This window comes from Trachemys scripta, chromosome 13, assembly GCF_013100865.1.
Source record: "Trachemys scripta elegans isolate TJP31775 chromosome 13, CAS_Tse_1.0, whole genome shotgun sequence".
NCBI classification, from domain to species: Eukaryota; Metazoa; Chordata; order Testudines; family Emydidae; genus Trachemys; species Trachemys scripta.
Genome location: NC_048310.1, coordinates 97,282 through 109,682, shown reverse-complemented (window position 1 = coordinate 109,682; position 12,401 = coordinate 97,282). Strand labels below are relative to the sequence as shown.

At 41.4% G+C, this 12,401-nt stretch overlaps 1 protein-coding gene across 2 annotated transcripts in view; it reads left to right on the top strand.

The window, feature by feature from the left end:
- DCAF12 (DDB1 and CUL4 associated factor 12) overlaps positions 1-6,894 on the top strand; it is a 33,611-nt gene extending 26,717 nt beyond the window's left edge. For both annotated transcript variants that reach the window (XM_034788485.1, XM_034788486.1), the window contains exons 7-9: positions 452-614; positions 3,061-3,245; positions 4,639-6,894. In XM_034788485.1, the coding sequence (XP_034644376.1) occupies positions 452-614; positions 3,061-3,245; positions 4,639-4,797 (507 nt within the window). In that variant the 3' untranslated portion in view covers positions 4,798-6,894. The remainder of the gene's footprint in view (positions 1-451; positions 615-3,060; positions 3,246-4,638) is intronic.
- The last annotated feature ends 5,507 nt before the right edge of the window (positions 6,895-12,401 follow it).

Below are 12,401 nucleotides of genomic sequence, written 5' to 3'. Positions count from 1 at the left end.
AACAAAGACTGTGAATGGCTATCCAACTACAGAAACAGTTTCTCCTCCCTTGGTGTTCACACCTCAACTGCTAGCAGAGCACCTCATCCTCCCTGATTGAACTAACCTCGTTATCTCCACACTGATATATACCTGCCTCTGGAGATTTCCATTACTTGCATCTGAAGAAGTGAGGTTCTTACCCACGAAAGCTTATGCTCCCAGTACTTCTGTTAGTCTCAAAGGTGCCACAGGACCCTCTGTTGCTTTTTACAGATTCAGACTAACACGGCTACCCCTCTGATAGATCAAATAGTTACCTTCTTCCAGAAGAGTTTCCAAATCCATGTTACTGCTTGAGTGTAGTTTCCTCAAATATGGTTTCAGGGATGTTTCGATTTTGTTCAGTCATTTGCATTCCTCCTCCCTCCCCGACATTTTTCAGTTAACTTCTCTCTCCATTTATTTCCAGCTACTTTCCACCAAGTTGCCATACTGCAGGGAGAATGTGTGTCTGGCCTATGGTCAGGAGTGGTCCGTGTATGCAGTAGGATCTCAAGCACATGTCTCCTTTCTGGATCCAAGGCAGCCTTCCCACAATGTTAAGTCCGTCTGTTCCAGAGAACGAGGCAGTGGTAAGGAAACTTTGAAGTGAAGTTTTACCTTTTTGGAAAGATCAAAAATTTGACAGTCAGGGCTGCAATAAAATACAGTAGGCTAGTAAATATCAAGGCTTTTCCAGTGAACTTCCCAGATCAGTAGTAGTACACCTCTACCCCGATATAACGCGACCCGATATAACACGAATTCGGATATAACGCGGTAAAGCAGTGCTCCGGGGGGGCGGTGCTGCATGTTCCAGCAGATCAAAGCAAGTTCGATATAACGTGGTTTCACCTATAATGCAGTAAGATTTTTTTTGGCTCCCGAGGACAGCGTTCTATCGGGATAGAGATGTATATGTAAACTTAAACTTTGAACTAATATTCCCTACGCAAAACAGATTAAAACAGTATCTCTGAAGCTAAGGGAGAGAGGCAATCACCTTGCTCTTTAATCAGGTCAAATTAAAATGTCTCTGTTTAGACTTGGTTATGCTTAAAGGGATGCTATCACTTCAGAGTATATGTTGTAAACTTGTTAATAATAATGCAGTAATTACTAATATATTGGGTTTTCAGTAACTATTGGTACTCTCTTTACTTCTTGCATTTGTGTGTGCTGCGAATGAATAACTGTTTAGTCACCTTCATGCTCTGTACTACATTACTGACTTTCAACTCTGCAACAGAATGGTTTTTTTAGAATTTTAAAGCCATGAAGGAAACATTTCTAGGGTTTAAATTTTATAAAATCTTGTTCTTACAAAATTTAAGTTGAGCCAAATGTAAATAGTCTTAACTGTCAACTTCTGTACTGTTTTGGGTTATACACACTGAAGAAAACTTTAGGTACCCAGGTTTGAAAGTTAATGCCTAAATCCATATTCAGGCACCTGGATAAGCAGCCTTCTTTTCAAAGATGCTAACCATCTGTAGCACCAATTGATTTCAGTGGGATTTGTGGATGCCTAACACCTTTGAAAATAGGCCATTTTTATTGAGTTGAATCCTACACTAACTATGGGTTTAATTTTAGGCACCCAGGCTTGAAAATATTGGACAACAGCCCTTTGCTGCTGAATGTTCCCCTTATGAACCAATTTGATGCCATTTCCCAAAGTGTGTCTAAAACAGCCTCCTGATAAACTGGGAGAATCTGTGTGGTACTAATTATCTTGTGATTAGAGAAGGATAAAAGCTATAAAATGCAGGAATTGGTTTGGAGACCGTATGTCCTCTGCACGCATTCATCATCACCTACTCCCCTTGTGTGAGCACCCTGATGGATTGCTTTTCAAGAGCAGCGTCAGAGTAACAGAAATTAAAGGGCACCCCCTGTACTATTTTTCTAGTTCAGATGATTGCTCTCTTACTGACTATGCTAGCCTCTGCTACCTTCTACGTAGTCCGAAACCGCTTGCACACTGCATTGCCAAACCCAAATCTTTGTAACCTGTAAAACATAGGCATAGTCTTCTTAGCTAACTCTAGACTTTTCCTCCATATATGTAATTTCTAGCACCTTTCTCCCATTACTGCACAAATTCCTGTTTTTAATCCCGCTTGGTTAGAATGAATTAAATTAGACAGCACTTTGGCATAGCTGGATGGGAGCAGGCATATTATTTACACTGAACTTTCACTTCCATTTTGAATGTTTAATTTTGTCTTACTTTAAACAAACTGTAGCATGCTTCATAAGCTTCTTGTATCGTACTAAGAAGGTGGCAGAATCTGTTTTTGGTTCCTCACTGATTTATTGGGTTTCTTTGTGGATCTACAAAACAAATTCTTTATACAGCAAATAGCGAAGTGATGACTGGACCTTAATAACAAAGTAATGCTACAGGTTTTGTTTGGGTAAATTCTCTCCCCAAAGCAGATCAGTTTAAATGACCTTTTTAGTTTAGGGCACAAACCTAGATTTTTTGAAGTGATGTTTGGAACACAAGGAGATGAATCTTAAAGGACAGACAGTCTCCTTCCTAGTGATTAGTACATCTGCATATGATAGCCCTCGACGTCATCGTGGGACTGCTCTTGCTCCTACTGAAATGAAGGAGGTCCTTTTCCATATTGTTTCCTTTCTGTACCCCCCTCTCTGGTTCAGGTCTTATACGTAGATTGTAAGCCCTTGGGGGCAGGGCCCATCTTTTGGTTCTGTTTGTCTGGCACAAGGGTGCCCTGCTCTGAGTGGGGTTCCTTTTGGCGCGCTACTCTGATAAAAATAAATAACAGGAGCTGGATTGGATCCTTTGTGGGGAGAGGGAAAGATATTTGCAATAGCAGCTGTGATTTCTGTAACATAAATAGAACTGACTTGTGCTGTCTTACAGTTAAAGGGAAATGAAATAATCTGCCTACTACTATATTCTTGTAACAGGAAAAACAACAACTCCTAAAGCAGCACCCACCACTGCATAGCCAGAGCATGCATCTCCTCTTAAATGTGATTGTAACATTCTTTTTCCCTTGACAGGTATTCGGTCAGTGAGCTTTTATGAGCACATTATAACAGTGGGAACAGGGCAGGGTTCCTTGTTGTTTTATGACATCCGAGCCCAAAGGTTCCTGGATGAAAAGCCCAATCACACCTGCCGTGGACAAAAACAGAAACTCGGAGGAAGTGAAATTTTAAAGTTGACGACCGGGAAAGGCTGGCTTGTGAGTAGCTTGCAGCTGTTGAAGCTCTTCTATATAGGGATGCTACAGGGCTTGAAGACCAGTTAATTCTATGATTTTGGGAACTATACATGTCAAATGAGCGTCACTAAAATACTGACTCAGTGACTGAAATCCCTCTAGCCTTTCCTCAGAAATAACGACCTGTTAGGAACATTTTTCTAACTCGTTGCAGTTCTTAGCAAATGGCCCTTTATATTTTCAATGTATTGTACTGCACTGTAAATTGAAGTGCTCTTGAAAATAAGATACATTCTGTACCCTAAAGAACTTACAGTCCTAGACCAGGCAGAGGGAAAGGATGGTGCAAAGAAATACAGCACATACTAGTAAGAATTAACATTTGATTTCAGCCTAACTCCTAATTTTCAGTTGCTCATAACTGTCTCTCACTTACTCTTTTTATGAAAGCTCGAGCAAAATATGGTGAGTAATTCAAAACTGGCTCAATCTTGACAAAATATTCTCCTAGCAAAACTTTTGCATAACTCCTACTGAATGGACAAACTTCATACTCTATTTTGTAGTTCTCCTTGAAATCTCAGAAATAGATCTTGATGTTGAGCATTGGTACAGCAATGTTAGTTACACACACTTAAAGTAGATCTTATGTGGTCATAGTAGACTTAGGCTATTTATTTGTGGTCTAGAAAACTTCGTCCCGGAGGCCTACGTTAGATATCTGCATTCAGGAGGAATCAAGATAAGAGCTGAAATCAAAAAAATGAAACAAGTTGAGACACAAACAGCATTTTTTCCAAAGCAGTAATGTCTCTTTTATACTTGTCAAATAATATATTCTACTCTAACTGTATTCTACCCTTACATAATGGCGTATACGCTGCATACACCAGGCTACGCTGTTGCTGAATAAAATGTGCATCTAACCTGAGGATTTAGGAGACCAGAAATATACAGTATTGGTGGAATTGTGTAGGTTTTTCAGACTCGCTCCTGTTTGATTAGTACATCTACCCTTTTCAAACTGGGCAGGGGATCATCATCAGTATGGGGGGGGGAACCTGGATCCTTGATTGAGGTTCCTAGGTGCTACCATAATATAAATTATTCAGTACAAAGTAATAGAGTCTCTGTTCTAGTTATTAAATAACTAAGTCTGAGTGATTATAAATGAGATTTCCAACCTTATTTTCCTCCCCTCCCCCCAGTGTTCTTTCTGAGGAAATTTGGGCCACCAAACAGACTGCGGGATGTCCCTGGTATCTCCCAGTTCTAGCCTATCCGCATAAACCCCAGGGATCGTTAATGCAAAAAACCCCTTTTCAGGCTGTGGAGACTAAATTTTGCTTTTGTAAAACAAGCTCTCCTGTTTTGCTCATTTGCAGCGATACTGATCTGAACTTTCCTTTAACAGAATCATGATGAAACCTGGAGGAATTACTTTTCTGACATTAACTTCTTCGCAAATGCTGTTTACACCCACTGCTACGACTCGTCTGGAACGAAACTCTTCGTGGCAGGAGGTCCCCTTCCATCAGGACTCCACGGGAATTACGCTGGTCTCTGGAGCTAATGAGAACTCTTCCCAAATGCCCATCTTGACGCTGATTTCCACCTTGTCTTTCCTTTTTAACAAAGAAATTGTGTGATGACATTGTTTTCTGGTTTAAATGCAAGTTATTTTTGGCGGAGTTTTCTGTTGGTCTTCAACAGTTTTGTACATTTTTTTTTTTTTAACTAGATTTTGCTTTAACTTTCTTGATCCTTTATACGAAGGGTTTTTTAAAATCCCTTTTTATTGTATTTACTCCAAATGCCTCTTCCCTGTATAGGCTAACTCAGCCATATGCCCCCTACTTTGCTGTGAGGTAGGATTCCTTTCTTATAGAGTGGTTGCTGCCAGGCTTTCTGTGAAAGTCCAGGGGCTGTGTGTATGCAGGGACTTTGTGTCGGTTACGTTACCGGGAGTGAGGACTACTTGTAATTAAAAATATTAAAAATATTTATGAGAGAAGCTACTACTTTATCTGCAGAGTCTGGCTCAGGCCTGGCTTGATTTTTTTTTTTTTTTAAAGTACAAGTCTAATGACACTGTGCATAAAGGAAAATGTATCGAAACCATACTCATTGGAACCCAGGGACAGAGCCCCACAGGAACATCTTATCTAGCCCAGAGTGTAGCAAAGACCCCAGCAGTGCATGAGCAAAATGACTCTCTTGTTACTCCTTCTTTCTCTATCCTGAGTGTCAGTTGCCAAGGTTGTTGGAGCTTCAGAGTAGGCTGCCTGTAGTGCAGCAGGGGGATTGTGTGACGTGACAGCTGTTACGATGGTGCACTGCGGCTTATTGGGGCACTAAGGGAAATGGCATCCCAGAAGGAGACCGATTTGCTTGGTGGCTAACTTAATTCAATCTGATTAACTTCCAGACTAGCTGGGGATCCTCTGGGTGGCTGGGGCTGGATGGCAGGGAGGAGCCAGGACTCAGGTACCTGGAGTCTGCCTAAAGACACACACCTCTTTCAGGCTGGAGACTTTTTCCCCCCTCTTGTAGTGTTTCCCCTTTTGCAGTTCTCTCACCAGCACTGAGTAATGTTGGCAGGAATGATTTTTGCTAGCCAGTTATTGCTATTAAAGTTGGTGGGCAGGGAGATGTTATACTAATATTTTCATATTTTTTTCCCTTCTGGCCTTTGGCAGGAGGGTGGCATATGCAGTTAGTTGATGCTATTAGCAAATACAGTTGTCTTCCCCTTCTCTAATGACTGTAGGCTTAATTTTTAATGCAGGTTTGAAACTTACCAGGTAGCTAGACTTCCTTTTCAACTCATCATGTTAAGAAAAGATAGGCTGTCACTTGAATTTTATAGGAGACTTTTTGTTTTTGGTTTTTTTTCCTGAGCACCTAGCTTATTGTTCAGTCCTGCCTTGGACTTCACCAGGAGCTGTGGGTGCAGGATGACAGTCTGGATACGCTTAGTGAACAAAATACAGGCCCAGTCATGGAGGGATTGTGCATTTCTAGTGAGGAAAAGATGGTCTTGTGGCTAAAACACAGGGTTAAGCATTGGACTCCTTGTTTCTCTTCTTGGCTCTAGCTGCTGTTGTCCTGTCACTTCATGTCTCTGAGCCTCACTGTGCTGATCTGTAATATGAGATTAATAGCACGCATGGCACCTGAGGTTTAATTTCTAATTTGAGATTATCAGACAAAAGACAGGGTAGAAGTGCAGGTTTTCCCCCCCACATTCTGATTGCATGTCAGGGTTAAGGAAAGGGTTGTCCCATATCCACACTGGGATTTGAAATATAGGCCTGACTTGATCACTTTGCAAACCAAGACATGTTACTACCGCATTCCAAACTTCTGCTAGCGGGTTGGTTAAAATCTGCATCAAAGCAAAAATTGAATATTAAATATGGTTTTATTACGCCATTTCCAAGTAGTAGCCGTTAAATTATAGGGCTGTAAATGAAGTAGTTCTCTCAGAACTTCCATTGTTAAACGAATGTAAAGATTCTAAGTATTTTTTATACTGTCACCAGTCACGCTTCCATGATGGGAACATGTTTTGGGGTTTCTTTTATGAATGTTCGGCAGGGCAGAGATGTAGTCTTTGACTCTGCTTCAGAAATATGCAAAGGAAAATAAATATTTAATCGACATGAAATATGGTGACACTTCATCTCTGTAACAGAGTAGTCTTAAATCCTATCTAAGCTCACTCTCTCTTCTACAGATAGGTTCTGCATTCTGTTGGGGTGTGGTTTATTCCCAGGCAGGCCCTGTTGTTTGGGGTCAGATTTGCACAGGCACTGAGCACTCCGCTCCAGCTGACATCTCTGAGAGCAGAGCTCAGCTGTGTTAAAGTTGGGTCCACAATGTTTAGTAATATTTTAAATACATTTTTTTTTTTAACGCCGAAGGAAGCCTTTTGGTCTCGAAATCTAACCCCCTTTATAGTTAATCTTGTTCATTTAAAACTCATTTGTTTGTAGCTTTGAGTCTGGAGAGAACAATTTCCCCAAAGATTATTTTGAGCATTGTCCAATGTAGATGTGTTAGTGTTAAGGGGACACCAATTTAAAATGAGGCAGTTTTGTTGGGGAGGGGGGAGGGTGACGTGGAGATGGCGTAGTTTCAAGTACTGCACTTGCTCCTGAGCGTTCTGCCAGGGTTTGTAGTCCTACTGGTGTCTGTTCCCTGGTTTTTTTTTTTTTTTTTTTGGGGGGGGGGGGGGGGGGGACTTTTTCCCTTACGTGAAAAGCCCACACAAACAAGGTAAATGGAATATACATCCAGTGCTGTCCAATGCAAAAAAAAACCCCTGGGAAATACTTTGCTTTATCCTAGTAACAGTGTGTTGCTTTTAACAGTAATAGATTATAAAGTTTCAGACAAAGGTTTTAAGTAGCTGTCCCTTTAAGATGGGATGCCTTACTGTGATATGATCCTGAATATCCAAAGTCAAATATTTCTTTTGATCCATTGAGCAGTTATGGAAACAGAGGCTGGGAGGGGAAGTGACTTGCCAAATGTCTCTACTTCTGATTTACCGTGAAACAGGAAAAGAGCCTAGGTTTCCTGATTTCTAGTCTATGCCTGTTCCATTGCACTATGCTGCCTCGACCACACAATTTTAGATTTAAAATTGAAATACCAGAACATGGCGGGGTGGATAGTAGCACATGGGGATCCAAATATGGGTCAGTGGTTTGCTGGTACAGCAGTGGGGAGGCTGTGAGCCCAGCCATAGAAGTGTGTGTGAAGGCAAAGCTCCCATTTCTCAAGCAACAGTAGAAAAACCCTACTGGGGGTGAATCTGGCCTTCTGACTAGATTTCGATAGCTTTAAAATAGGGTACGGAAACCCAGTGGTGGTCTCACTTTGTTTGTAGACTAGCTAATTCTTCCAGGTGCTCAAAGTCAGAAATCCTAGTGACCTTTTTTTCCACCCTCAGAGTTGCTTTGAGGGAAAGAAGGTTCTTAAGGATCATTCAGACAGGCATTTTTCTGATATTTGACATTATATTAACATGGTATCCTATTTGCATTGTAATGTCTCAAGCAGTTTATTTGATCATCCAGCACTTTTCATAAGGCTGCTATACAAAGCATGGTATCTGTGAAGCACCATACGCATTTGTTCTAATGTAGCAGATTAATTATTTAACAGTGATGGACCCAATAGTAGCCAACTCATGAGTACTGAGTGGCAACCCTACAACAACTAACCAGTGTGCTCATGAGAAGAGAGAACCAATTTCCATTTCTTTTTCCTAAACTCCGCAGCTTTTAGCCACCATCGAGTTCAGCGTTATTCCCCCAGGCCATTTTTCTATTAACCCCTCCAACCTTAGTCCATCATCTCAGTCTGTCCTGCCAGCCAAGGAAGCTTGACACAGCTCTCTGCAGTATCGCTCTGAGTGAGCTAGAGGCCACGTTAGACCAAGCAGCCTCCCGTTAGAGGCTGAGCGTGTTACCACCCCAGCACTCCCAGCTCAGCAGAGCCACAGACCAAGCACAAGTTTCATTGAGATTCATGGTTTGTGTTAATCCTGGGCCAGTTCCAGTGGTGCCAAAGATATAGTATATTTCTAAGCTATTTAAAAAACCCACTTAAGACTGGTCTAATTCAACACCCATTGAGGTCAATGCAAAAATACACGATCAGAATAATCCTTGACTGGCAGTTTTCATACCTTCAGGAGCGAGTCACTTCCATCTAAACCTTGCTCCCTGAGGTGCTGCTCTTGTGAGAAGTTTGTAGCTGCAAAGTCCCAGAGAAGACTTGTATTTTTCGGATGTCCATCCTTTCAGTGTTATCAAAGAAGCTCTGAGAGTGACTCATCTCAAATTGCATCTCCATCTGACAATGCTGCGTCTGTTGTCAAAGGTAACTGCAGGGCTTCCTAAAACAGATTAATTTTTTTTTTTTTTTTTTTTTTTCAGATTCATTGTGGATTTTACAGCAGTTGGTGGAGTGTTGGTTTCACTGTGGCGTTGGTGGTCAGTTGCATCATTCCCATGTCCTAATCTTAGGGCAGAATGGGGGAGAGGGGAATGTATTCACACTCTGCTCTAGGGGCAGTTTGTGCGTGCTGTTCCCCTGGGTCTGCAAGTAGCAGCACAGGGGCAGGCAGGAGTGTGTACAGAACGGAGGGCAGGTTTGGTGTCGCTCTCAGAACCACCCAGCAGTTCGATTTAAAGGAGAAACGTGATTTTTTTGTTAGTTTTAAAAAAAACTTAGGTTGATATTGTCCCTTTATGTGGAATCAATTCTGGTTGTTTTCCATGTGCTTGAATTTATTGCTTGGGAATTAGGTAATCCTTGTAGCTTCATCTGTGCTGGGTCTCCTCATCAAAATTGGATACTAAAAAAAAACAAACAAACAAAAACCCACAGTGTTTTCAAGAGTTGTCTGAATGGAACCTGGTCTGTTTTGTCCCTAGTCTCCAGAGGCCTTCAGAAGCCATTTTTCAACCACCTCTCTTCTAGCTGCATGCTGGGACCTGTAGTTCCTGCAGGCCATTCATACTAAAACAGAAGTGCTGTGGCTGGCTCAGTTGTAGGCTGCATCTGACCATCTGGGTAAACAGTATTGCCCGTATACAAATTGCCACAGTAGTGGACTGAAATAAAATACAGGGCTATGTAAAACACATGGAGACATACAGTATCCTGTCTGTACCCCTTCAAACACCGATTCTCTGGTGTCAGAACTAATATCTTGGAGATAGCGCATGATTTTTAGAATCTGCTTTTCTATAGATTTCCTTAATTAGAAGGGAATTTTCAGGTGCTGAATCTTAAATCTCATTAAACTTGTACTTTTTGTTGACCTGCTCACCTGGTTTGCTCTCCTATTATGGCCTCCTGCAGTCTCAGGGTATATAAATCACTATGATTCATCCAAATAACGAAAAGGACCAATCAGAGGTTAACGTGCCTTTCTCTTATGGTACCTTGATCTTTGTAAAGTTATCTGACGGAAACTCATCATTGTCTTTTTTTCTAAGATGTAAACAGTGAAGTTGCAACAAGTTTGTATTGTTAGTTGTGACTTTTTTTTCATTTGACATTCAAGAATATGGGATAGACACAAATCAAATGCACTGATTTTTGTCTTGGGATGAGTCCTTGTACAGACATCAGTGCTTACATGTTTGGTAATATGTACATAAGATGCTGGATCTTCCCCACTTGCCTATGATGTGTATGTTAATATATATGATGCACAAACTACACAGGATGTTTAAAATATGTGGGGATCACAACTTGTGGCTTGGGGTTAGGATGTCTTAAAGTGAACTGTAATTCTTTTGAAATGTTTTTCCACTTAGACTACACTTCATAGACTTAAACATCCAGTGCATTGAAAATATCATGACTTCTGTCACTTGCCTGCTTCCGTTGTAAATTCAGGACCCAATGTTTCTTTGGCATATGTTGCTATTGTGCGCACACATGCACAAAAAAATTCTCAGTATATAGTTTATAGCCTCAACTATTTTGATACAGTGCAGAATCTTGAACTTGCACCTAAGCAGTTAAGTAAAGGGAGTAGAGGTTTTTCAAATGTTCTGTAGTTCATGTGTTTAACTTGAGGGCTAAATGTTTAAAACTGTCCATGCAATTTGCAAATTAAACAATGGAAACTTGCAGACTGCATGCAGAAACCAACTGATTTGTATATGCAGCTCAGTGTCTAGAAAGTTATCCTGTAAACAGCTGTTCTTCTCTGAAAAGTGACTTCAAAAAGAAAAAGGCTTTGTGGGGTTGGTTCTGTTTCTCGGTGACTTCCAATGTGCTGAACTTGAGTTCAAAAATTACTTTTCTAACTGCCCTGCAAATTCAATATGATCTGAAGTTCAAGCTGGGTTTCTTCTTGTGTATCACCAATCCCCACTGCCTTCAGTGAGCTTGTAAACGCGTCACCGATTGGAACTTTAGAACAAAAGTTCCTCTGAGCTAGAGGAATAGATTCAGTCACTCCCTCTTTTTTGTTAGCCCTACAAAGCCAACACAGCTGTGTCAATGTATGGATATAATGTGCACATACCTAAAACGGAGTAACCTAGAGATCTTATTTAGTGTAGCTTTTGGCCCTACTTCCCCTCATTAGATCCTACTGGGCAGACCTAATCTGACTTGTTTTCTGGTTTGTAATCTTTAATGGTTTAACTTTTTCCCTCCATTCTTTCCAGTTCACCTTTAAGAATAAATTCCAAGTTTGTGTCTGGTCTGAAAAAAATTCAAATAGTTTGTACTGAAAGTTGTACAAAAATACTGGTGGCCCCTGGGTAGAAAGACCACTCTGAGCTGTGTCGTAAACCTGTTGCTACCTAGCTGCATGTGAAATGACAATTCCTGCTTTTTTTGGCAACCTATACAGAAGCTGAAATTCTAACATCCAGATTTCATAAAGCAGTGGTCAGTAAGGTGGGAAGTGATGGCCCACTGCCTGCAATCTGAGCAGCAGGGGAACAGCTAACAATATTGTCATTCCACTTCAGAGTTAACACCCCATTGGAGTACTGGGGGGGGAGGGGAGGAGGAGAGAGGGTACATCACACTTCCAGGCTGATTGCTGGTTCCTTCTGGTTACAGCACAGGGCTTTCTTCACAACTGTAATGGCTAGAATTACTTTAATAATAATAAAAAAAAGGCAGTTTCCTGCAGTAATTAATCGGGGGGAGAACACTGCTGCTGGGACCGTATGGTTAAGAGGCAGACATGTATTGCACACAGTTTGTCCAAGGGGAATTCCACAGGCCTGTTACTTTAGAAGACAAGCAGCTATTTTAATATACTTGAACAATGGAGGCTTAGGAGTTCGGCTGCAGATCTTCATCATCCCTTATCTGACAGTCGATTACAACGCCTGGAGCTTGCCTGTGCAAAGCAGCTGGTCTCCTAGCTTCAGAGATGCTGTGTGAAGATAGTGCGGGGAAGCACCCGTTTCTTCATTGATTGTTGTCAGCCTACCACCCACCCATTCCTCCCCAGGCTCCTACTGCACTCGAGCTTTCCAGGATTTTTCCTGACTTAAGAAATTGCTTCATTTCTGGGGTGCTGAAGGGCAGCACTCTTCCCACTGCTGGCAGGCCATAGTGAAGAGGGCCCTTGTTTGTGGCTTCCCTCACTTGGTTCTACCTATTGATCCCACATTACTT